This window comes from Fonsecaea nubica (assembly GCF_001646965.1).
Source record: "Fonsecaea nubica strain CBS 269.64 chromosome Unknown Scaff3, whole genome shotgun sequence".
NCBI classification, from domain to species: Eukaryota; Fungi; Ascomycota; class Eurotiomycetes; order Chaetothyriales; family Herpotrichiellaceae; genus Fonsecaea; species Fonsecaea nubica.
This window is the reverse complement of record NW_019173676.1, coordinates 177,584-202,889: the sequence shown is the minus strand read 5'-3', so window position 1 is coordinate 202,889 and position 25,306 is coordinate 177,584. Positions and strand designations below refer to the sequence as shown.

The following is a 25,306-nucleotide window of genomic DNA, read 5'->3' as shown; positions in this document are numbered from 1 at the left end:
CAAACTTGTCCTTGCCAAGAACACGTGACTGGGCGCATGTGGGGGTTTTCTAGGGGTTTCAGCGCAGCCGCGCTAGAGGCGGCGGAAGCCTTTGATCGCGTCTACTTCGCGTTCTTCACTTTCGTACCGAGCTGATCATCATTCATGGCTCCTTTACATGCTTAGATACGCCAAAAGGTGGATCCTGTGCCAGTTACCTTTACACTCCATCTTGTCTCATTGCTGGTGCTGTGTATGTCCCTCAGGAGTTGCAAAGTTCGCTCACTAACGACTGCTGCCTGAACTTTAGGCTAACGCAGGGCTCTCAGGCTGCATTTACCATTACCCCAAAGCTGCCTTTCATCAGATTGTCGAACCTGATCGTCTCAACGCCTGAGCAAAGATGTCCCGGCTTCATGTGTTGAAGATTTCAGGCATTCGGTCATTCGACAATAACCAGGAACAGCACATCAAATTCGAAAGCCCACTGACTCTCATCGTGGGGCAAAATGGCTCGGGAAAGACCACCATCATTGAGTGCCTCAAGTTTGCCTTTACGGGAATGCAGCCGCCCAATACGAAAGTTGGCGGTGCTTTTATTCATGATCCTAAATTGAACAGTGATACCCAGGTCAAGGCGTCGGTTCAAGTCTCGTTCAAGTCGGCCAGTGGAGCGGCACTCACTGTGTCTCGGCGGCTGGAACTGAATGTCAAAAAAACCACTCGTTCCTTGAAGACGCTAGAATGCTCATTGGTAGTGAGCAGGCGTGGCGAGAGGACCGTCATGTCATCCCGAGTTGCTGAACTGGATTTGATCCTTCCACAATACCTTGGGGTCTCCACTGCCATCATCGACAATGTCATCTTCTGCCATCAAGATGAAAGTTTTTGGCCTCTGAGTGATCCCACAACTCTGAAAAAGAAATTTGATGAGATCTTCGAGGCACAGAAATATACAAAGGCGATTGAGAACATCAAACAGATTCGAAAGAAACAAAATGAGGAACTAGGCAAGTACAAGATCCTAGAGGAGCATGCGAAATTGGACAAGGACCGAGCTCTGAAAGCCCAGAAGAGGAAGGAGGCTCTTTCAGATGAAATTGAGAAACTTAGGAAAAAGAGTGAGGAATTGGAGCAAAGAATCTCTCACGCTCGTCAGATGGCAGACGAGACTTGGAGAAAGGGTGAGGAATATGCAAAAATTCTCGGGGCGTTAGAAGGAAAGCGGATTGAGGCTCAAGGCAAACAGTCCACCATTGACGATCTTAAACTGCATTTGGTAGAGGTCAATGAGACGGACGAGTGGCTGCAAACGACCTTGTCCCAATTTCAAACCCGACAGGAGGAGCTCAGGGACGAGCTGAGTCAGAAACAAGAGGTATACATTGAGCAACAAGATCAAATGAAATTGCTGAGTAAACAGCGAGAGGAGAAAGTGCAGCTAAAGGGCAAGTACGAACAGGAGAAGGAGGCGCACGAACGTCAGCTTGAAAGACGTAAAGAAATGGTGAGAGAAGCTGCTGCGAAACATCAAATCCGCGAGTATGAGTACTTGGACAATGACACCCAGGTCGAGGAGTTTCTGGTCAAGATCAAAAAGATCTCCAAAATTCAAAAAGGAAGTCTTGATCGGGTGAAGCTCGAACACACCACACAACGACGGGATGCTCAGACTCTGATCAATAAACTGACCGAGCGAAAGTCGGCGCTTCAGGAACAAAGAGCCACTGCGCGAAAGCAGATGGATGCAAATGACCGCGAAGCCGCAGATTTCCAACGAAGAGTCAATCAGATCACCGCCGACGAGGGCAGCAAAGCAGTAGCCGAGTCACGTATTGATGATCTTCAGAAAGCATTACAAAAGACCCGTGAAACCGCCGAGGCAGCCGACTGGGATAAGAAGATCCAGAATGCTAATGCAGAGCTCCGAGGCTTTGAGGAGATTGGCTCCAAACTGAGGGATGAGATGGTTCGGTCCTCAAACAAGGCGCAGGAACTCGCGAAACTTTCATACTCGAAGCAAGCGTTGAAAGACCAACAGAAACGTCTTGAGACCTTGTTGAATGCTCACAGTGACCGTGTTACGGCCTTGGTTGGTAGTGGTGCATGGTCCCCTGAGACAATCGAAAATGTCCACCAGGATGTCCTCAGAAGCGCAACGGATGAAGTTTTGACGGCAGAACGGGAAAGAGATCTGGTAAATCGAGAGTTGGAGCAGCTGCAGTATAAGCAGAAAACTGTCCGCAAGGATCTCTCGCGCAAGGAGAATGAGGCAAAAAAATGTGAACAACAGCTTCGTGCTGTTATCGAGGATGGCCCCGAAGGTTATGACGAAGCACTGAAACAGGTGGAAGAAAAGGTTCAGAACGCTAGAGAGAACAGCTCAGGTTACAGCGGCCTCCACGATTACTTTCAGCAAGTCCTAGATGCCTGTTCAGGAGACAAGCCAGCGTGTCGCACTTGTATGCGAGGCTTTGCGGTCGGCAGCAAAACATTAGCGGATTTCCAGGAGCGCATCAACAAGCTGATCGCGAAGACGAAAGAGCACGCAGAGGAGTTTGACCCGAAAGAGGCGGAAGCAGAATACAAGCGTGTGCTGGATCTGGGGGTTGTTCATCAGACGTGGAAGAAGCTCGCCGACTCTGAGATTCCAGCTGCTACACTGGAGTCGGCTAATCTGGATGCTCAGCGACAGTCTCTGCTGGCAAAGTTGGAGAATCACGACAAGACTGTGGTACAAAAGCAGCAGTCTAAACGTGATATCGAGTCCATCGTTCAAATAGTCTCATCCATCAGTAAATGCGACGGCGAAATCAAATCGCTAAACAACCAAGTGGAGGAGTTGTCTGCCAAACAGAGCCAGCACAGCAATACGCGCACTTTGGAAGAGATTCAAGAGGACCTGAGCTCAACTGACCAGAAGGTTCGAGGCATACAGAATTTCATGAACCGAATGAGAACGGAGCAGGAGCAGTCCCGAGCCGGCATCTCCAGCATGGAGCTTGAACTGCGCGACCTCAAAAGCAACTTGAGCGATATCATATTTCAGCTTGATAAAAAGGCCTCACTTGCAGCCCGAGTGGAGGAATATCGAGAACACAACCAAAAGCTACAAGAGGCAATGGAGAATCTCACCAAGGAGATTGAGAGTCTCGACCCTCAGATCGCGACCGCCCAGGCCAAATACGACGATATTGATCAACGTGCAGCCACCAAAGAACGCGAAATGTCCGATGAACTCTCAAGCTTGAGCGATACCGTCAACAATCTTGACATCCTAAACGACCAGATTCGATCTTACGTGGACCGTGACGGACCCAATCAACTCGAACGTGTCAACCGCGAACTGAAGAATCTGGAGCAGGAGCTGGACCACGTTCAGAGCGAGCAAAGCCGGCTCACACGTGAAATCAACAAGATCACTGAACGCATCCGGGATGGTGAGTCGACGCGAAGACGATACTCTGACAATCTCCGATATCGACAAGAGAGCCGTGCCCTCGCACGCCTGCAGGAGGAGATTGAGGAGCTTACAAGCCACAACGCCGAAGTTGACCGCGACCGGTTCCAGCAAGAATCACAAAAATACAGCAAGGAGTACAATCGACTGGCTACGGTACAGGGTGGACTCATGGGTGAAGTAAAGTCAAAGGATAATCAACTGTCAGAAATCTTGGAGGACTACCAAACAGATCTCAAGGACGCGCCGCAGCGGTACAAAGAAGCTCACATCAAGGTGGAAGCTACCAAAGCGGCCGTAGAAGATCTAGGACGCTATGGGGGGGCGCTGGACAAGGCAATTATGAAATACCACAGCCTGAAGATGGAGGAGATCAACACCATTATTGAAGAGCTGTGGCGCAAGACATACCGTGGCACCGATGTCGACACGATCATGATTCGAGCCGAAAACGAGTCGGGAAGAGGCAATCGCTCGTATAATTATCGGGTGGTCATGGTCAAGAGAGGAGCGGAAATGGACATGCGCGGACGATGCAGTGCTGGACAGAAAGTCCTCGCCAGCATCATCATCCGTCTTGCTCTGGCGGAGGTGTTCAGCACGCATTGTGGACTGATTGCTCTGGATGAGCCGACCACAAACCTCGATCGCGAAAACATCGAAAGTCTGGCTCAGTCGCTGAAGGAGATTATCGAATACCGGCAGCAGCAATCCAATTTCCAGCTTGTGGTAATCACGCACGACGAAGACTTCTTACGACAAATGGAATGCTCGAAATTTACAGGGACGTATTACCGAGTGTCGCGAGACTCGGCTCAAAATTCGATCATTGAGCGACAAAGCATTGCAGAAGTTTTGTGAAGCTGCATCGATATCCTGGCATTGATCCATCGCAATAGAACACAGAGGATGCAACGTGCGTCACTATCATTCGCTGGGTCGCTGGGCTACCTGGCAAAAGATTTTCATTTGTGGATGCCAGCGAGATCCTACGACACTAGACGGTACCTGAAACAGGTGACGTGGCTCTGGGGTATGTTCAGGGACGATTGCCAATAGACCAAAAGATCTAGGCGCAGCTGGGTCCGTGGGTTTGTTGAGCTGATCAACAGTGAGACAGTTTCTTCACACCAAAGAAGGGGAATAAGGCATGCGCATTTCTTTTTGGCAGAGCAGGGACTTAACACGTGATAATAGAGGACCAAAGCTGGATAGGTGGCTGGAGGGTTTGACCTCTGGAAGGCCTAGTGCCAGGAGACCAACAGTGGACCAGGGTGCTGGGTGGCTGGCGCTGCAAGGGACCACGAACCAGGAGGCACCGAGCACCCAACAACAAGCAATACGAGCGCCTAGAACAAACCCGAAGGTAAGCGAGACACAAGCGCCTTGCCTTCCGGTAACCTGCGACATGCGCAAAGCAATGCAAACCTGAATCACACATGACATTCTATTCATTCCTCGGCAGAGAAGCTGATATAGGCTACCAACGTTACACTCGACCATGCATCAGAGGTCGTCACACATTTCTCGGAAAGGGCGGTGAACTGTCTACAACGATGCGCCCAAACTGGTTGCTGGTCACCAGACTGGGAACCCCTGGACCAAGAGAAATGGTGGTTGGTCGTCAGAAGGTGTGGGTTTCGGGATCGACAACAAACACCCACAAAGAATAAACCCGTTCGTTCCATCAAGCTTCCCCAGCCAGCATTCTCCATGCTGCTCAACATGGACAATTCTGCTCTTTCGCCACCACACTCAAGCCTGGCTCTGAGCGTCTCGACTTAGACTCTTGACCTTGATTTTTGCTTTGGGCTGGTGACGGGCTATCGACGCCTCGTATGATGGCGATTACCTTGAACCCAGTTCGGACATCTCGATCGTCTTTCTCGATCAGACTCTCACACTCCCGGGATGGTTATTTGTTGGGCTCTCAGGGCGGATACCAAAAGAGGAGAAGCATGAGGGTCCTCGACCCAGCTTCTCTCGACTGCCCTCTCGGTCACTTCGTCGCTCGCCTTTATCCTTCCAGCAGACCTGCTATGCACATCTTGATGGTACCCTCGCGATGCTGGCTCTACCATCGACATAGAAACTCCAATATTGTGGGCAAGGTGCCAATCAATACTTGGGTTTGGTTCCACTCATTTTTCATCCACCAACCGCTCCAGCAGACACCATTTATCCCAACCATTGACCCCACGAGCTCTAAAGAATGCTATACCCACATCCCCAAGTTGCCTCCAGGCATACAGGTTCTATGCTCTCGACGCTCCCTTCAATTACGTGACAAGAATTCCACTACGGTTGTGAATCTATACCCTGTCGAGACTCTTCTCCGTCATCTTGTGTTCCCTTCCCTCCACTTTCGGTGAATACTCTTTAATGATCAGCACCTTCGACAAGTTCTCTGTCCCGCCACGCCTGCAGCCTCCTCTTTGTGACAGTTATTTTCTATACCACATGATATGCAAGTGTGACCTCTTCTAACGTCTTTCCCCTCATTTTCCATCGGGTGCCTCTCTTTTGGACCAGTCGAGATACTAACGCAGTCGTCATTACTTGATTGCTGGCTTGCTTGCTTCACTGCACGTTATCCCCGGACCTTGCACAATAAAGGGTTTATGGTTGCACGAGCTTGCTTGACATCAAGTTCTTATTCTTTTATCCGGATCCCGCGCAGCAAGCGGTGCGCACACAGGAATTCAAGTCAGTCGTCAAGTTCTGTCGTTGTTCTCAAGTCGTTGACATCAAGCCATGGTCGCCGGAAACTTGTTGCTCGTGGCTCTTCTAGCTACAGCTGCCGTCGGGTAAGTCCTTACCAGGTTGCTGTTGTGTCCAAATATATTGATGGCCCCCTCAGTTCTCCTCTGAACAAACGGCAGTTCTCTTATGGGTCAACTCCAGTTCGTGGTGTTAATATTGGCGGCTGGTTGGTCCTCGAACCTTGGATTACGCCATCGATCTTCCAACAATACGGAGGCAATGTGGTTGATGAATATACACTTTGTCAACAAGTGCCAAATGCTGGAGATGTTCTGCGAAACCACTGGGACAGTTGGGCTTCATTGAGCGACTTTCAGAAAATCGCCGCAAACGGCTTCAACACGGTTCGAATCCCGATAGGGTACTGGGCGTTCCAAAAGTACGAAGGTGATCCGTACATTCAAGGTGCTGCGGACTACCTCGAGAAAGCCATTGGCTGGGCTCGTGAGACTGGCCTCAAGGTGTGGATCGACCTCCATGGTGAGCAAGATTGACTATCCCAAGCCCTGTGGGATGTCCAGCTTATCCTCTTCCCAGGTGCACCTCTCTCGCAAAACGGACAAGACAATTCAGGCCAACGTACCTCGACACCCGGCTGGACAACAGGCGATTCGATCGATGCCACGCTCAACGTCATTAGACAGATATCCCAACAATATGCGAGTCCGGCGTATGCAGACGTGATATCAGGTATTCAGCTTATGAACGAGCCATCATTGAGCAAGCTGCCCGGCGGACGGGACGCGACGCAGAGCTACTACGAGTCCGGCTTCGGGGTCGTTCGAGAAACGGGCCAGACGGCCGTCATCATCCACGATGGATTCGCCGCTCCATCTTCATGGAACGGGGTGTTGACCGGCCAGGGGAGCTCCGGCGCCATTGTCGATCACCACGAGTACCAAGTCTTCAGCGACGACCTGGTCGCCATGAGTCCCGAGCAGCACGTCGACTACCTCTACTCGCACGCCAGCACGTGGGCGCAGGGCCAGGACAAGTTCGTCATCTGCGGCGAGTGGACGGCCGCCATGACCGACTGCGCCCCTGCCCTCAACGGCTACGGCGTCGGCGCCCGCTACGACGGCACCTACTCGCAGCACAACTCGGACGGCGGCTACAGCGGCTCGCCCTACGTCGGCTCCTGCGCCAACATCAACTTCATCGACCAGTGGAGCGACTACAACAGGACCACCACGGCAAACTACATCCGCGCCCAGCTGAACGTCTACGAGACCCAGATCCAGGGCTGGTTCTTCTGGAACTTCAAGACCGAGGCGGCCGCCGAGTGGGATCTGTTCCGCCTCATCGACGCTGGCGTGTGGCCTGGGTTTGGTTAGAAAAGAACTTGAGTTTCTCTCGTTGACTCAGAGCGGGCGACCTGTCTACCGCGACCACGACGAGCGTTGATTGATTTGTACCAGGGGCGTTTCTTGGGAGAGCCGGGTATACCCCCAAATCGAAGGGCTTTCTTCTTGTTGTTGTTGTTGTTTTTTTGGTCCCGCATTGTCGGAAACTGACTCATTTACCTCCCGTCTATTATACTCAACTAATTAATCAAATTCAAATGACACCATAAGAGTTGCTCGGACCGCGCCTGGTTGATCGGAACGGGGCTGGAGACTCACGAATAGATGTAGATAGATACATACACAAGTAGTACTCGGCGGGGTGCCTGCGAGTATCTATGTATGTATGTATAGTATATCGGATTTTCCATTTCCCATTGTCATATATCACATGCATGTACATGCGATCTCATCTCATCCCATACAGACATAGATAGGTACGTGGGTACCACTAGTACGAATCCACTGATAATGGGAGAGGTAAGAGATTCCTTGATAGAGAGGGAGAGAAAAGCGTTCGAGTCTTGTCGGGATGGAAGGGCATCAAACAGATCTTCTAGTGACCTCCAGTGTCCTGGTGACCTCGTACTCTTCTAATGCCAATGCCATGATGCGTGTGACCTGCATGCACCCTTTGTGCCCTGGCGCCAAACAACATCCTTCTGTGTCATTCATTGTGCACATTTTCCTTTCCTCGTAACCACAATCGCTAGCTAGATATCAAATGCCCAAGTCAACGGGCAAAACTTCAGCAGTTCGCCGCCAGGCCCCGTCTTCACGTCTTCCTCCTTCACTCAATCGCAAAGCCTTCGCTCCGGGCCTTGATCACCTTTTCAAAGTTCACCTCTTCATCCAGGCCTCCCTCTAACAGCTTCACTCCCATCACGTCCACATCCACAAACGTCCTGCTCATCTCGAAATTCACCGTCATGGGGAAGAATTCTGCATCGTCATCGGCCTGGGCTTCAAACTCGAAACTGCCAGAGCTCGTCTCGGCGTCAATGACGCCAATGGTCCATTCTAATGAGTCGCCTGTGACTTGATATACCGCGTCAAAGGATGAAACACTGGGTTCTGACGAAGAGTAAGGGATGGTAAGGGTGACATCCCGGAGAGTTGTCGAGGCGGGATTAGTGAGTTCGTACTCTATTGTGATGGTATAGGTGCCATCGGAGGACGACTTGTTGACCCACGCCGTCAGTGTTAGAGGAAGGACGTCGGTGCTGTGGTCTGCTGGGGCCGTCACGCGCCATCTTAAAACACCGATGCTGTTGTTGAGAGGGAACCGCTTAGTAGTGTCTTTCAGCTGGATGACCTTTTGACTGGTGAAGAGACCCTTGTCCACATTGGGGTGTGTCCGGAATTGGGCTTTCAGAGGGCCTTCGACGGCTTGGACGGAGAGGGCGAGCTTGGTCAAGGCTGAATCACTGATTTTCAATTGTAGATCCCCTTTGACCTCCATAGACTTCAGAGCGCCTTCGCGCGAAAGTTTGGCCGAGAATGTCTCTGCAATGGTGACCAGGATAGGTGTAGTAGGAGAGGACAGCGTTGCGTCATGAGTGCTCGCGGTAGGCAGGCCACGGACAGGTAGTTCCGCTGAAGGCTCAACTGCGGGTATCTCTTCCGTGCCTATTTCCTGCTGAACTTGTGCAAACGCATTTGACGTCTTGGATTTCTTGCCCAGCTGCATACCCTTTGTGGACCGTGCCGTGAACTTGTTGGAAGTCTTGTTCTTTTCAGCTTCGTAGCTGTCGTAAGAGCTCTCTGGCCGTGTCGGCGGTGTATAGACAGGTTGCTGAGGCATCTTCGGCGCGATGCCACGGCCGTACGCAGCAGACCGCGCAGCCTCTTTCCGCTGAAGTTCGAGTTGTTTCGCCTTGCGCTTCCGCTCTTCTGACGCTTCCAGCTCTTTGTTACGGGCAATGATTTCTTGAATTCTCTCTTCGTGGGATTCCATCTCAAGGAAGGTCTTGATTTGGCTCAGGGAGAGGTTTTCCCTGTAGCCCATGGTGACGAGCTCGTCGAAGGCGGAAAGAAGCTCAAATGCATTGCGCAGGATTTCGCGTTCCTCGGCTTTCTTACAGATGGATGTGACCACCTGGCCGAATAAGTGTAGACTGTCAATGTCCTGGAGGATATTGGACTGTTTGTTTGTGATGAGGACGAGGTATAGTTCGTCGAGAGGCTGGTAGACAAAACGGACATTCTCCTGCTCGACGGTTGTGTGTTGTGTAGAGGAGTCGGCGAGCTTGGGGAACGAGGCGAGGAGGGCTTCGATGCGAGACTTGGGAATCTCTCTGAATGAGCGAGAGAGCAGCGGCTTGCCGCCTCGCGTACATATTGAAGCAGCAAGAACCACCATGGTGAAGATGGGGGGGTTAGATTTGTTGGTGAGTGAGTGGGTGTGTCGGGGTAATTGGGGGGAAGAAGTGAGGCCAGATGTGTATATCGCAGACGCCAAGGCATCTCACCCCGGATCGGGAAAGAGGGTGATGCCGCCCTTGCTCACCCTGTCACCCTCCATCTACCACACATCTGACTTTTCTGTGGTTATGCATTATGCATCCTTGAGTGGACGTTTCTCAATCTCGTCGTACCCTTTCGTCTCATGGGACACGTTAGAAAAAGCTCGTCTCGGTCCCGTCTTGGATGTTTGACCTGTAGGTAAGCCATTACCAACCCGTCCCCTCCCTCAATGGCCACGTTGCGGGGACGGCTGAGATGTGTTAAAGGGTTCGACATGTCAAGTGTGACGAAACAAAACCAGCCTGCCGACAGTGCACGGTAACGGGACGCACCTGTGATGGCTACGTCGTGGTCCAACCGCGCGAGGCTCCCTCGCTCACGTGGAAGCCCCCAGCAACCGTCCCTGGGATGGCGTTGTCGACCCTGCCACACGACGAGAAGCCGAGGGGTCTGGGACTCTTTTGTCTCGATGCCTTTCGTTCTCATGTCATCGGCGCACTTTTCGACGACCCCTCACGACGCCTCGAGCGCCTGATACTGCAGGCACTTCACCAGGAGTCGTGCGTGCGCCACGCCGCGGCCGCGCTCACAATCCATCAGCTCCAAATCTCGTCGCGGTGGCCAGCTGGCAGCATTGGTGATGGTGCTACGACGTTTGGCCTCAGGTCCTACGGTCTCTCCATCCGAGATCTGCGGAGGCTGTTGCTGCGGCAGCCCGATCGACACGCCGCTGAGGTCGCCTTGGTGTGCGCCCTGCTGGGCATTTGTTACGAACTCGCCCAGGGCGCTTACAACGAGGCACGACTCCATTTGGAGAATGGCCTGCGTGTCTGCTCGTCCTTGGCCGGTGAGAGCTCAGTGCTTCCTCTCCCCCTCTTCGTTTACATCCTTAACATACTGGCCGCGTTCGTCTGACAGATAAGGTCAACAGTCGACGGAGACATCTTCCATGCATTTGCGCGTCTTGACGTCCAAGGGTCGACATTTATCGAAGGCTGGGTACCACGACTCACGCCGCTTCTTCCGACCAACGCCATCACCGCTGCCGACGACGACTACGACCGAGATGTGGTCCGGTTTGAATCCCTGGAAACTGCTCAACGCCACCTTTATGCATGTCTAAGTCGGCTGTGGTCGTTCTTAAGGGGCACTCTCGACAATTCTCATCGCTACTGCAACCCGGACGATCGACCACCGCAAATTGCAAGTCAAAGCCGGGACCTAGGGGCACATTTACGGCAATGGGAGCTGGGCTATGACGAGTTTGTAAAGCGCCTGGACAGCTTTCCAAATACGGACGCCCAAACATACTCAAACCTTCTCTGCGTTCATCATCTGACCGCTAAGGTATATTTGGCGACAGCACTTTGTCCTAACGAGCTCTGCTACGATGATCATGACGATTCATTTCGCCTCATAATTTCCTTGTCTCGGTCGCTCTTAAACCACCGTCGGTCAGATGCGACCCCTGCCCTCTTTTCCTTAGGGCTGGGGGTTGTCCAGCCCCTATTCTTTACCGCCACGCGATGTCGGAATCTTTGGGTCCGGGAGGAAGCGATGGAGCTATTGTCGTCTATCCCGTGGACTGAAGGCGTGTGGAATGGTCCCGCCATGACCAAAATCGCCGCCGTCGTCAAAGAGTTGGAAGAACGCGATCTCGACCGAGCCTTCCTTGAGCAGCACCGTATACCCGAGGCGAAACGAGTTCATTCGACTAGCACCGACCTCGATCCTCGGCGGCGTTCTTCTGAGGTGCGCTGTGCGCTGCTGCCCAGTGGTCAGACAGGGCCGCGGGAACATCACTTCTTCCAAGTCTATTGGTGATACCTATCGTAGCCAATAGACAAGCGCCATTGGGCACGCCATCCACTGTTTACAGATTGCCAGGTCGGCTCTTGATTGCATACAGCCCCAGCCTTGAAAATTGCGCACTCGTCACCTCGGCCGGGCAAAGCGGAACTCTCCCAGAGCGGTCAATTTTGAATGCAATATAATTAGTGGCTCCATTGAGCTGCAATACCATGGGACAGGCTTCGCTCACCAAACGCAGAACCCCTCTCATCGCCCTTGGCGACACAGGATCAATGGAAACACCAGCTATTGCGCGACTTGGGGTTGATGTGTTCCTAGATTGAAAGACAACCCACGCTTGAACTCTGGTGCCTGGCCAGATTTTTAAGGAACCCTATCCTAATCCGTGTCTGTTTGACGGCATGGCGAATCAGGTAGAAGCAGTGGGCCTTCACACCTTCTCGACGGCATCGCCTCCACTTTCGCAACATGTATTTGAGACGGTACTCTTCTCGTGGGACGAGGCTCGAGAGGCATCTCTACAATTTTATCGAGCATTCAGAACCAGGAGATTCGGTTCCTATTTCTTTCCCGCTGTGGCCATTGAAAGCACAAGAGCACCCAAAGGATTCCTTAATTCGACCTACCACACATCGGAGTACGCAACGAGCCTGAGGATGCGACTCGTCAACTTGGCAACGTGGCTAGGGTTCGCCCAAGTTGGGATGAGTGCCGCCAGCAAAGGTTTCGATACTTTCTTGGGCTCGATTTTTGATGCACGACTCGATCCGACGATCTACGCACCCCTGGATCACCACGGAATTAGCGATGACCTCTCTGCACTCTGCCAAAATTCGACAAACGGGTCGTTGCTGGTTGCAGCGCGTGTAGCGTCGATCCATGCTGATGAACCCCTGTTTACATATTCTTACTCGACGGATCCGAAGCAGATTGTCGACGCCGACACCGTCTTCCGAGTGGGCAGCATATCCAAACTATTCACTGTCTATACGATACTGGTCTCTCAGGGCCACAGCATCTTCGCTCAGTGGATTGGAGACTTGCTCCCGGAACTCGCCACATCCAAACCCCCGAGCGACACTCGCGAACTTCCAGCAAAATGGTCAGAAGTCACGATTGGGGCACTCGCATCACACTTGGCGGGCATTGCTAGAGACTGTAAGGTTGTCACCTTGCCCATTATCTGGTCTCTTTTGGCGTACTGACGCCTGCTCTTTCTTTTCCTCCAGACAATTTGGGTGACCTGGCAGCGCTCCACAATAAGCCCAGCGGCCTCCCCAACATCCCGCCGGCCGACCTACCTGGATGTGCCAATGACAGCCATGTACCGACTTGTTCCCGCTCAGGTTAGACGAACATTCGAAGGCCCTTTTGATAGTTTTGGCTTGCAAACAAACTCATCTGACTGTGACATGACACAGACTTCATGACTACATTGAAGCAGCGAGACGCCGTCTTCGAGACGTTTCACACACCGGCGTATTCGAACAATGCCTTTCGACTGCTCGGGTATGTCGTGGAGACGATCACAAACACGAGCTATGCCACTGCCATTCAACAGTTGGTACTAGACCCGTTAGGTCTGAAAATGACCTTTGTACGTCAACCACCGAACGACGTCCGTGGCGCCATTCCTGGAGACACGACTAGCTCCGGCTGGTCCCAGGACCTGGGAGACGAGACACCGTAAGTGAAATGTCGCAGCCGGAGCAACTTGGCAAGTTTTTCTGACCGTCGGCAGCTCTGGAGGTCTCTACTCGACCGCCAGGGACCTGTGCTCCCTTGGTCTTGCGATCCTGAGCAAGAGGCAGCTCTCATCAGGGGATACGAGGCGCTGGTTGAAACCGTGGACACATACCGCCTCGCTATTCCTCTCGGTCGGCGCCCCGTGGGAAATATACCGCGCCGAGGTTTCAGGCCGTGTTGTTGACCTGTACTGTAAATCCGGAAGCACTGGCGCCTACAACTCATGGCTAATCTTGGTTCCGGATTTTGGCATCGTCATTTCAGAATTGGTCGCCGCGTCCGAGCCGGCCAGCGAGCTGCCTCTTCGCCTGGCTGACGTCGTCACGGCCCACACTCTCCGTACCATCTCTAGTCGCCAAGCGCAGACTCGAGGGCTGCTGGGGTGGTACAGTACTGCCAACGTCACCAACGCGACGGCAGGCGGCAGCACGTTGGAGTTGACACTACCTTCGGATGGGCCAGGTCTCGAGATTCGCAACTGGGTCAGCTACGGCGTTGATTTTCTGCAGGTCGCCAACGACTACTCTCGCTCCTCTGGGAGTGGGACTCTTAAGTCTGTGCGACTTTATCCCGCCACAATCGACCAGGGCGGCAAAGAGCTGAGGTATCGCGCGGTCTTCCTGACCGAAGGCAGCCCTGAGTCCGGCCTGAGTATTACCCACTCCGAAGGCATCCCTCGTCTCTTTGGTCAAGCTACTGAGGCGTGGGATAATGTGGACCAATTAACGTACGGCGGACAGCCTCTGGACGAGTTTATCTTCAGGGTGGGGCGGGATAGCCGTGTTGCTAGTGTCCATGTCCCTGGATTGAGGGTTACCATGGCTAAAACGGAGGTTTAGAGCGTTGGAAGACCGCTCCTCGGCACTATATCTGCGTCTGATCGATCAGTGTCACGGTAGTATCTGTGTTTTGGGCAGTCTGTTGAGGCCTCATAACGAGGGATCTGTGCTGTAGTTGTCTTACGCAATGCCACGACAGCCTAGTCTCTATAGACAGGAGAATGTCGACGCTGGCAATTGAGGCAGGACAATATCATTTGATTACCTCGAAGAGAACAAGACGGGACGCGGCATATGCGGGCAGTGTTCGACCTGCAAATGCTTCTGTTGTCCTGAAAAATGTCGTAAACCCCTCGTCGAGGCTGTGAAATGGAGTCCTAAGTCGCGAATGAAGATTGCTTCCACCAGTGTTGAACGGACATGATCGACCTCGACCCTGATTCGGTTCGATTTCGGGGATTCTGGGCAAATGGCTCGGTTTGTGGAGTCTGTGAGTGAGAAAGCTTCCGGTCGCGCTATTCCCAATCAGGAATTTTGTAGACGACCTGGCCAATCAGAAGCCTCGAGGCCAAGTTCGTTGCCTACCACCCAGTCCACCCTACCTAGTATGACATACAAGGCTGAGCGGAACACCGGTTTTGTGCCTATGTACCACTACACCGTGGCGGCGTCTGTGGAATTGATATGAGCAATCCGTTGTGGCGGTGCCAGAAAACCCCCCATCTTTCGACTTCGAGGAGAAGGTGGAGGAGGATACAGATGACATATAAGGAGAATCAAAGGCACCCTCACCGTGGACAACTTCTCCCTCATTGGAATCAACACTTCGGAGAAGTGTGTCTAGAGAACAATTTTTTCCTTCAAACCCCCATCCAGTCTGTACAGCTGCCATGGACAAGGAACACACCAAGGGAAACCCTCATGGAGGACAGGATACACGGAGCTTCGACGCGAAGCTAGTCGGTTAGTACCTCGTGTCTCGATAGAATGACCAAAAATCCATCGTGGCTCATATGGTGTGTGTGTGTTTTGGCAGAATCTCTAGATCAGCCGCCGACTTACAATGACGCCGGCCCGCCTCGCGTCGCCATGCAGGCCCCAGGGCAACCGCCGCACGATCACCGAATGTGCATCCCATTGGACCAACTGCGCGACGTGCCCAGCCCGATTCAGTGCCCGTACTGCGGGTTCCAAGGCGTGACCAGAGTCGAGCACATCGCCGGTCGACGGACCCGGTAAGTTTCCCACCGACAATTTTGCTGGGCGCTGTCCGTTCCTTTGAGAAGAAGAATTGGAAATATCTGACCTCCCAGTGCCGGACTAGACGATCGGCCGGACTCCTCTTCGCCGCCACCGTGGTCCTCGCCCCGGTCCCCTATCTCACCAACGGCACCAAGGACGTCCGCCACTTCTGCGCAAACTGTCGAGTGTGCGTCGCCGTCTGGCTGAATGAGAGGAACTCCCCGGGCCAGACACATGTCGTGGCACATCAGAATCGAGTGGGTGGGACCTATGATAGGGGCTCGGTCTGACGACCGCTGCGAGGCGTCTTTGGTGGGGGGAAGGAGTCGCTAGCAGGTTGTCTTGAAAAGTGGCATGGTTTCCCCCCCGGCGGGAGCGTGTCGAGAGCTCGGAGCACTTCGACCATTATTTCTTGTGCTGCCACCAAGCCATGGAGTGAGGGACACAGTGCTGCCTCAGTGCGGCGTCGAATGGTGCGGATCAACAAAGGGATCCAAGTCACGATATGCGAACCCAGTAGCCATGGACGGTCACTCGTTCAACTTGTGTGGGATTAGTGGTTCGGTATATCGACCAGTGGTTCTAAAGCTTCACACTGTAACCCGGGTTGTAACTCGAGGGCACTTTGACGCATCTCAAACTGGGATCGGGGCGATATCTTGGAAGAGGCGCCACAGGCAAGATCACAAGGTCACGGAGAGTACCAATGGTGAACGAATATTTGACTCGCGTTAAATGAATGAATTCCGAACATGGTGTGTTGAGACAGCAACCTCGGACAAAACACTCCCAGAACGACCTGTAGTATACCCCTGCCGCCCATGACATCCGCCCTCGTCGTGTTTTTCCTTCTGCCATATTGTCTTCTGTGAAACCAGTGCATCGTTCGCGTCCTATGCCATAGCGAAGCAGCACAACTTGGGCATATCTCGTACAATCTTGTGGATATTCTTTGCAATGAGCCACGCTGCCCAATGACACTACTCGTACCTGGGTGGCGGTACATTGTAGTAGCTAGCTGTGCTCTCGGGTCGCTGGATGCCTGTCGCGCTGTTCGAGTCGCTGTCCCAGCGCGTGGCCGGAGGCCTCTCATCGTTGCCCAACAAAGTCTGGTTCTGATCAGCCGTTGCCTCGTAACCGGGACTGTTGTAGTATGGGTGTTCTTTGTGCTTTGGCGGGTCTTGGGTAGAACCATTGTCAAGGCTGGGATCTTCTTCAGACGGATCTTCTCCCTCGTTATTTCCTTCGGCTTTGGCGCGTCGTGCACGCCTCCGTATCATAATACGGAGGCCAATTCCAACGAGGGTTAGGAGGAGACTGATACTGCTGAGAACAATGATGACTATTCGCCACGCTTTGCTCTTCTTGTGGTCGCCATCGTTGATGATCACGAGACGGGTTTTTCTTGCAACGAGATCCATTGCGCGAATATGGACGGCGGACATGAATTGGACAAGAATGCTGGCTCGAGAGGGACGGGCAGGGCGCTAACCCCCGTACGATTGATCGGTGACCTAGTTGTCGTGAAACTCGATTTCTTATGATGGCAACAGATGTAACTTCTTCAACTTGGGACAACGCCAAACCTGAACCGCCTGGCAACTGTTGGAAAAAGTGACTTGTAGCGCAGCGAGACTCTCCGTTACTGTACGCAACGGCGCAACGTCCAAAAAGAGATCACGGATGTAAATGGTGGAAGCAACAAGGGGACAAGAAAGATTATAGGCAAGCAGAGCAGGCAGTGGGCGAGCGAAAAGAGACACAGTACTCGGTACTGTTGTAGAAAGAAAGGACTCGACGTTCCAAATCACCATCCGGGAGCTGAAAAGACATAATAGTGGGATTCCAGAAGGGGGGCTTCCTTTGCAATAGTAATACGAGGCATGGTCGAGCTGAACCTAGGGCCAAGATAGGGGCCCGCTATCGAGAGCGAGGTTGGGTATACGGGTAGGAAGAGAAGGTAGATCCAAATCCGCAGGAATTGCGCCAGCCTTGATTTGGGGGCTAGCGCAGGCGGCGCAGGACGGATTGTGCCTGACATGTCACATGACACACTTCTGCACTGGGGATCTCGTGTCACATGACCAGTTGTCTACAGTACGATACATGTGCTTGTTTTGCTGTGCCATGTGGACAATACTACTAATTTTGGCTCCTACGGGAAGTACGTATGAGGCCGCTGTAGCTGCCCGACCCTGCCAGAGCCGCCTATTCGTACCTCCTCGTACGAGGATGGATTGCTAGAGGAACAAGACAAGTCCGTCCTCCAGACCTGACCTATACCGAATCCGGAATATGGAGGGCGCCAGAAAATGGAATCCGGCCAATCACCTCGGCGAATTGGCTTTGTCATGCAGGGATCGATTCCATCACCACCCACCGAATGCTCAATTAAAATCCTTCTCTCCTCGCAATTTCGCCTGAGGGCTGACCTCTTCGTGTACAAATGAATGTTGGAGGTGCGGCTGAGCGGACCGACGAATTCATTCGGAAGAGTGTGGTCTGTGGAACTCCGAGCCAAGGGGTCGAGATTCGAGAAGTCCTCGCTTGAGGAGTCTGAAGTGTCTTGGCAACCACCAGCTAAGCCCATGCTTAAACCAAGGGTCCGCAGAGGTGTCAGAAGCTTGGTAAAGTCTTTGGTGATCTATTCAGTCGTCCTGGCACATTAATGAGGTGTAGTGGTCGATACTTATCGCCAGAAGCAGCTACTACGACTGCCCTGCGAAGAGCAAAAGGCAAACAATCTCAAGCAGAACCATCAGACTCGTGGCAGAATCTCTGAAGCTTGAATGTTGCGTCGCCTATTGAGTTCTGCTTTCATAACCGAGGGACGGCTTGAGGAGCAGGCAGCGTCCACTGGGAAGTAGCAAGTTGTTGACAAGAAAAGGCCAAGAAGACCTTGTGCAAAACCTTTTGTTCGTAGCTGAAGCCCTCGCTTGTACTTCGCTCTCCCGCTAAGTGAACGCAGTAACCTGGTGGACAGAGAGACTGAGAGGCGTTTGCTGTCAGCAGTAACTTGACAGTACCATCATAGCGACTGCCCACTCTCACCTCCTCTATTCTTCCCTCTAGTCCCGGCTGCTTGAATCCCTACCAGTATGTATGTTTGTTGGTGTTCAAGTCTCGTGATCCCCAGGTTTGTCTTGGTGGACGCGACAAGGCGAGTCGAGACCCCTCACGGCACGTGGCGCGTCACGCGTCTCATGGGGCTCACCGCTCTTCCTCTCACACATCACACATCCATTATTTACTTTTTCAACGGCTGCTGGACAACTATTGCTTACTTCCCCTTCCCAGAGTGGCTTTTGCGAGCCTTGTCATCATCAGTATGGCAACTCTACCAGGGCCACAAGAAGGTACCGCCATCCCCAAGAAACCAAAATGCAGAGCCTTGGGCCTTGCGGACAATGCTCCCTGTCAATCCTATGCAATGTCCGTTGATAGCCACTTCTGTCGTTTTCATACCCGCCAGTGCTACGGTATGTAGACATTCTTCGGCATGAATGTCGCACCTCGTCTACTTTGACGTCTACGATTCACTCCAGGCTTATACAAAGGCTACAAAACGGCGTAATGCTCAACTTGGTGCCCTTTCGGCGTCTCCTCCCCAGTATTTAGCGAATAGTGGGACAAAACTGGCAAACGAGAACTTCGTAGCAGTCAAAGATGGAGCCGTTCTCAGGGAGATCCACCATCATCTCTTCAAGAGATATGCTCTATCGGATCGTGTCATCAAGGCCCGCAAACTCCACCATGGTCATTTCTATGCCCAAACAATGGACTATGGCCATGAAAAGTATCTGAAGTCACTTGTAACGCAGAAGTTGACGGTGCAGAAAGCCCTGGAACGTCTTACACAGCGCTGGGTTGAGGTGCTCTCTCGGCAACAGAAATGGTACCAGTGGGCGCGAGAGTACCCGGAGGAGGAAGCGCAACAACGCGAGAATGAACAGAAGAAGATTTGCGCCAGCATTGACTTCGGTCCTATCGATGAAAAAGGTGAATATCGAAAGAGCAACTTGTTAGTCAAGATCTGTGGACACTACATCTATAACTACCCTTGTCGAGGTGCAATGAAACGAGATGGTTGGCTGCATTTCAGCATCATGGTAAGGGAGTGCGGTTTGCACAAAGCCGTTGAGCTGTGCAAGTCATGTGATGAATTCTTCGAGCTGAACATTTTAACACTTTACCGCTACTTTCCATCTCCTGAGTGGCTTCCTTGGGCGGAAGACTATGGGACACGGCAATATCTCCTAATCGTAAGTGTACAGCCTCCCTTCGGGGAATTGGCCTGAGACCTACCTCAGTACCATTCATCATTGGCTAACAGCTCATGGTTACCAGGTTTTTTTCTCTTATGTCACCTTCAACGAGGCCTCTATGCTCATGGTCAGCAAACGCGCTTGCAATCTGTCAGGCCGTCGCATCTATGCTTCGTCTGAGATGAGAAACTACATCTGCACTTACATGAAACGCAACCATCCGGTCAGCCGTCGTTTCACCCAGTACATGTCAATGCAAACTCCAAGAATGTTGATCTTGGTGAGGGACGGGAAGACTGGGCGGATTATTGTGACGCCATCAATGGACGAACTATGGCTCATTCGATCTAAGTATGGATATGGAAGCAATGCCAAAGCCGCGTGGGAAACCGAGAAATATGTTGGACCCAAATTCTTCGAGGAGATAGACAATTATCGGAGGTTCAGTTTCGGCTTCGACGACTATTATGATATCTACATATGGAGCAAAAATCCGGGAGGTCCGGGGAAAATACTACATGCCGGTGTTATGGAGGTGCAAGGCTCCAGATCTCTGTTCCGGTCACAACTGCTAATGCCATTCAGATGCTGTATAAGGCGAACCAGATCGGACACAACTGAGGACCTATACGCCACATTCGCTCCAATTCTGAAGACTGTAACTCAAGATGAGAACACATTGGCTGCCCGAGACAATCGAGAGGGTGAAAAGGCTCAATCAATCTGGGATGACATACGAAGTACTCGTTTGAATGGCGGACACCGGCTGGTGATGTTGCTTTAGAGATGCCGAAGTATCTGGGTACGGGGAGGCATATGCTCTCGAAGACAAGATCCTCTTCCCCGGAGACTTTTCAGGCTCCCTTGGCAAGCAACACTTCAGTCCTATCGAGACCAGCCTCACGCGACCTTGGTGGATGGAGTTCGATTTCTGCAAAAGCTTCGTCAATATCGATGTCGAGTTCTTGAATGGTTTGGACGATGCTTGGTGGGCCTGAGGACCTTCATACACGGCAAGGCACCCTATGCTTCAACTTTTCTCTTGTCGAAATTACCGTTCCGCATCACTAGCTGTCAAAGCTTCCATACTCCTGGGACCACCACCTCCTGTAACTATCCTATATTAAGAATACCTTGCTGCAGAGAATGGGGGGCCATAGGTCGGACATAGCGCACTTCATTCACTCACATAGCTGAAGTCCCGAGGGTAATATCGGCATTCTTAACATTGCATTTCCATTTGTGTTGCTGGCAGAGCTAGTTCGCTTCTGCTCATCTCCTCGCCAAAAGCGATTGAGGTCTCCTCTAATTTGAGTCAAGACTGCGGAAAGCGAGTTTGTTGAAGTGCAAACAGTGCAAACAGTGCAAACAGCGCAAATAGCTTTCAAATAGCGCTAGTACGTTTACGGAAATCCTTGGCGGACAGTGACTTCAACTTGGGGTTCTGCTGCCTTCGCGTCTTGTTTCTAGTCACCGATTCTTCCACGAACACTTCGTGACCTTCAGAAAATCTTGAAATCATTCTTTGGAGAGCACACGCTTCACTACGTGGAAATACTCTACCATCACCATTTTCTCGGAGAAACTAGATCTAGATGAACCTTACCACACCACTCTCTTCGATCTGTCACCCTAGATCAGTCTGCCAACACAACCAAACGCCACACCTCTTATCCCACCGACGGAAAAAAAGATTTGGCAGAGTAACGCGTGAAAACTGCGGGAATATTTGCTCCGCCTCAAGGATCCGTGTTTCTCCCGCGATCCTTCGCGATGGCTGCGATCCCCTCGTTTGCCTTTCCTGACATGGATGTGTCGCAGCTCGATGACAAAATGGATGTAGCATCGTCCCCTTTTCGACAGCCTGACGATATCGACATCGACCTCGATTCTATCCGTGATCCTTCCGTGATTGGCTCGCCCCACGACGACATGGTCGATGATCCTGTGGCACCTCTCGACACCGAACTCGATGTAATGGAAGACCAATTTGATGAGACGTTGCCAGATGATGATATGAAGGATGAACAAAACACATCTATGCTAACAGAACAACCCGACCTGGACTTCAATATGGATGGTTCTCTCGAGGAAGTTCAAGGTGATGAAGATGAGGATATTTTATACGAAGACGAGGAAGACATCACTGCGGTTGTACAAGATGTTGAAGTAGTTGACGAGTACAACGAACCTGAAGGCCATCCGCAGCCCTTTCAAGAGGTGGAAGCAGATGTCATCTCCGAAGAGACTGGGGAGCGATTCGAACAAGAAAATCATGCCGATATAGATACTAATCAAGATAAGGGTCTTACCGACGTCGCAAGGGCCTCTCTACCACCAGCACATGACGCTGCTCAGGAACAAGGAGAGACCCACGCTCCAAACACCGAGATACCGAGTACATCCACGGAATATGTGGCTGGCCAGGACGGGGAAAACCAAGCTGCCGAACAAACGCAAGCTGAGCAACATGATGATGGTGCCGAACTCCCCGAACAACGTCCAGAGGCTGAAGCTGAGGCTAAGGCCGAGCCCGAGACCGAGACTGATACTCTCCCCGGTGAGACAGTCAGTGGTCCAGAGACTGACGTCCAGACAAGAACCCAATCAAGTGAATCGGCGCCGCATGATCAGTACGAGGAGACAGCTAAGAACGAAGCTGACAGTGCAGCTCTGAGTGTTCACCCTGTCACCCTTGTCTATCTAGAAGAGGAAATGTCACTTTTCCCTCCTATGCTCGGCGATGCCTCGAGCGTGTATTTTCTTCCTGATGCCTCATTAGCCTTTGAGCCTCTGGACAAATTGCTCGCAGCATGCCGTGAGATTTTGACTGGCACGCTGGATCATCATGACGAGCTTGTGCTTGACGTGCCTGGCTTAGGTCTGCACATCTGCGAGGACTCCAAATACGCTACTCAAATTACGCTTTCTCAAATCCTCGATGTCTACTTGCACCTGTGTAACAATAACGGAGGTCAGGTGATCCAACCTCTATATTGTCACTTGAGCAGCCGTGTGAGCCTTGCGTCGCAATACGCCTACCTCTGCTCTGCAGGAGCCGAAGGAAAGACGTATACAGAAATTGCTGCTGATCATTCGGAATCTCCGGAGGTGGATGGTGATGGTGCAGAAGAACCCATTGAAGATGGTCAAGATGGAGGCGATCACTCACCTACGAAAGAGGAAATAGAAGCAGTGACAGAACGCACAGACATTCAAGCGTTGAGTCACGCCGATGACACAGAGACCCTTGATCAGAAAGAACCCGCAGAGGATGAGATCTTTTCTGGCCATGCCACGCGGGATAGTGTACCCACAGCTAGCGATGCGGATCGTCCCGAGGCCTTTGCAGCCACAGCAGAGCCCGAAGCAACTGAACAGGCCGCTTTGCTTGCTGATGCCGAACAAGAGGATGGTGAGCCAGAGGACGTGTATGATGAAACACGAGAGCCTGGGGACAGTGAAACTGAGCAGGAGCTGCGCCCTGATACTCAAGGCCAACCAGGTGATGATCAAGAGCATGAAACCAATAGCTCACATACTGTGGAAGGCGATGTCGCCGAGACGGACTTCGAGAATATCGAAGGCGCAACTCGCGAGGCAGAAGGTTCTGGGCAACCAACCGAGGAAGCAGAAGATCTTTTTCGACATGAAGAGGATGGACCCGAGCCGGAATCCAGCTACAAATCTGACGGCGATCAAGAGTTCCTCATCGCTCAAGATGAATTTGACGATGGTGTGCCGGAAGATATCACCGCGATCGAGCAGAATCAACACCAAGTTGCGACGTTGCCAACTACAGATGACACGGTCGCATCTTTGCTTCCCAGCGATACTGAAATAGTGGGCGAAGATTCCTCGCACCAAGCTTCAGCCGTCGACAACGTCGATCTGGGCAATCTCAGTCCTCCCATAACTCCCGTCAAAGGCAAGCAAGCGAAGCGAAAAGCCGAAGAAGATGACGAGCTTTTTCTCGATCTTGATACGCCAGATCCAAAGCGTCGAAGACCTTCATGATCCAAAGCGTCGACGACTTCCGTTGTTCCCCGACCTTACTCGACGAAGACTGGCGGTCACAGCAAATGCGCCGACAATGCCGGATACGCGCGCAACGAAATCTTGGGACAATCTTGGGACGCTGGCCAAATCACGTTCACCTTTACTAATCACAGCAGAATCTAACCTTCTAGGTTCCCACGTAGGATCCCTTTCATTCCCCCAGTGCCCACTACGACGTCTTACTTGAGCGTTCGCCAACACTCAAAAGTTACTGTACGACAGTAAAAATTTCCCTTTATTCCCCTGTGCCACTAACCATAGTTTTTGAAATTCACCGTTCAGCCTTTCAGCTTGGAGTTTTCACCAAGACCGATTCGACGTCCAACCCTGACCTGTTATGCAAGGTGTCTTCACAACTTGAAATCCAAAGGTCGATTGGGAGGAACATGTACAATGACACCATCGAAACTTACCGTGACTGCAATGGCTGGGTGGGTGGGTTTGCAGTTCACTGTAAGTTACTAGAGGCGGAGAGAATGAGATATGAGCTCGTGCTTGGAACAGCGCCGTGTGGGACAGGGGAGAAGTCATGTTTTCATTTTGCTGCCGTGTTGTTGTTTTGGCACTGCGCTGGAAGGAAGACAGCAGGCGTGCTTTGGTTTTCAGCTTGGTCCGGACCAAGGGGGAGACGGAGGGCAAGCAATGTGTTGTACCGGGCAATAGGGAATGTGTTTTTGAGCTGGTTGATCTGCTGGATTTCACAGATATGCTCCGTGGCTGCTCAGTCGATGAACTTGTACAAGTATTCTAGGTCCCACTTGTTTCCGCTATCACATGTGAAAGCCGCAGTGCGCAGTAAGATACGTTGTCCCCATAAATCATTCTAGCGCCACTGGCATTGGCTTTGACCCCGGAAATGGGAGTTTTGTGTAGTTTGTGAAAGCGCATAATGTGGTCCAACGTTGTGGAAAGGTCCAAAAGGGACACGTTATCAGCCAATCAGGACTTAGCGATTTCGCAGCATCAGTATCGCGTCGGTGCGTATTCGGAGCATAAAACCCGGTCACTCCCTCTCCGCCGTCCCAACTTGGGAACTTGCTCAACCCTGGTACTCGGGTACTCGTAATACTTGCTTACTTGCTCATCTACTTGCTCACCTACACATGCATTCCTCATACATACACATATATATTGTCATATTAGTCGCTGATGTTTTGTTTTCTCCCTCTTCTTTCTTTCCACCCTTTCTTTCTCTTCCCACTTCTCTCCCTCCTCCTAGAGCTATCTCCCAAATACTGCGGACTCTCTTTGCTCTGACTCAACTAGACAAGGTTCTAATGCAGACGGGCGTCCCACGACTATAAAGGTTGGATGAACGACATCGCGCATGGACGTTCAAGCGGCGCAACCATCTTCTCCCTTGCATCAAATTCTCGAGTGGGCGCTGGACCC

The 25,306-nt window shown here is 52.0% G+C and overlaps 9 protein-coding genes across 9 annotated transcripts; 7 read left to right on the top strand and 2 right to left on the bottom strand.

Moving 5' to 3' along the window:
- Positions 1–382: 382 nt before the first annotated feature.
- On the top strand, positions 383–4,300 carry AYO20_00751 (hypothetical protein; the record flags this gene model as incomplete). The annotated part of the gene is made up of 1 exon (XM_022639060.1): positions 383–4,300. One exon carries the CDS (start codon positions 383–385, stop codon positions 4,298–4,300), a length of 3,918 nt encoding a protein of 1,305 aa, XP_022504851.1.
- A 1,893-nt stretch (positions 4,301–6,193) lies between these two features.
- Positions 6,194–7,536, top strand: AYO20_00750 (hypothetical protein; the record flags this gene model as incomplete). The annotated part of the gene is made up of 3 exons (XM_022639059.1): positions 6,194–6,246; positions 6,300–6,682; positions 6,740–7,536. The coding sequence occupies 3 exons, from the start codon at positions 6,194–6,196 to the stop codon at positions 7,534–7,536; spliced, it is 1,233 nt and encodes a 410-aa protein (XP_022504850.1).
- A 799-nt stretch (positions 7,537–8,335) lies between these two features.
- Positions 8,336–9,907, bottom strand: AYO20_00749 (hypothetical protein; the record flags this gene model as incomplete). Its single annotated transcript, XM_022639058.1, has 1 exon — positions 8,336–9,907. One exon carries the CDS (start codon positions 9,905–9,907, stop codon positions 8,336–8,338), a length of 1,572 nt encoding a protein of 523 aa, XP_022504849.1.
- Positions 9,908–10,419: 512 nt separating this feature from the next.
- AYO20_00748 (hypothetical protein) lies at positions 10,420–11,835 on the top strand (the record flags this gene model as incomplete). Its single annotated transcript, XM_022639057.1, has 2 exons — positions 10,420–10,858; positions 10,943–11,835. 2 exons carry the CDS (start codon positions 10,420–10,422, stop codon positions 11,833–11,835), a joined length of 1,332 nt encoding a protein of 443 aa, XP_022504848.1.
- A 389-nt stretch (positions 11,836–12,224) lies between these two features.
- AYO20_00747 (hypothetical protein) lies at positions 12,225–14,408 on the top strand (the record flags this gene model as incomplete). The annotated part of the gene is made up of 4 exons (XM_022639056.1): positions 12,225–12,981; positions 13,053–13,169; positions 13,245–13,509; positions 13,565–14,408. 4 exons carry the CDS (start codon positions 12,225–12,227, stop codon positions 14,406–14,408), a joined length of 1,983 nt encoding a protein of 660 aa, XP_022504847.1.
- Positions 14,409–15,238: 830 nt separating this feature from the next.
- Positions 15,239–15,880, top strand: AYO20_00746 (hypothetical protein; the record flags this gene model as incomplete). The annotated part of the gene is made up of 3 exons (XM_022639055.1): positions 15,239–15,311; positions 15,385–15,583; positions 15,673–15,880. 3 exons carry the CDS (start codon positions 15,239–15,241, stop codon positions 15,878–15,880), a joined length of 480 nt encoding a protein of 159 aa, XP_022504846.1.
- Positions 15,881–16,570: 690 nt separating this feature from the next.
- Positions 16,571–17,011, bottom strand: AYO20_00745 (hypothetical protein; the record flags this gene model as incomplete). The annotated part of the gene is made up of 1 exon (XM_022639054.1): positions 16,571–17,011. The coding sequence occupies one exon, from the start codon at positions 17,009–17,011 to the stop codon at positions 16,571–16,573; it is 441 nt and encodes a 146-aa protein (XP_022504845.1).
- A 2,082-nt stretch (positions 17,012–19,093) lies between these two features.
- AYO20_00744 (hypothetical protein) lies at positions 19,094–20,639 on the top strand (the record flags this gene model as incomplete). Its single annotated transcript, XM_022639053.1, has 3 exons — positions 19,094–19,589; positions 19,659–19,852; positions 19,938–20,639. 3 exons carry the CDS (start codon positions 19,094–19,096, stop codon positions 20,637–20,639), a joined length of 1,392 nt encoding a protein of 463 aa, XP_022504844.1.
- A 989-nt stretch (positions 20,640–21,628) lies between these two features.
- Positions 21,629–23,872, top strand: AYO20_00743 (hypothetical protein; the record flags this gene model as incomplete). Its single annotated transcript, XM_022639052.1, has 1 exon — positions 21,629–23,872. One exon carries the CDS (start codon positions 21,629–21,631, stop codon positions 23,870–23,872), a length of 2,244 nt encoding a protein of 747 aa, XP_022504843.1.
- Positions 23,873–25,306: the final 1,434 nt, after the last annotated feature.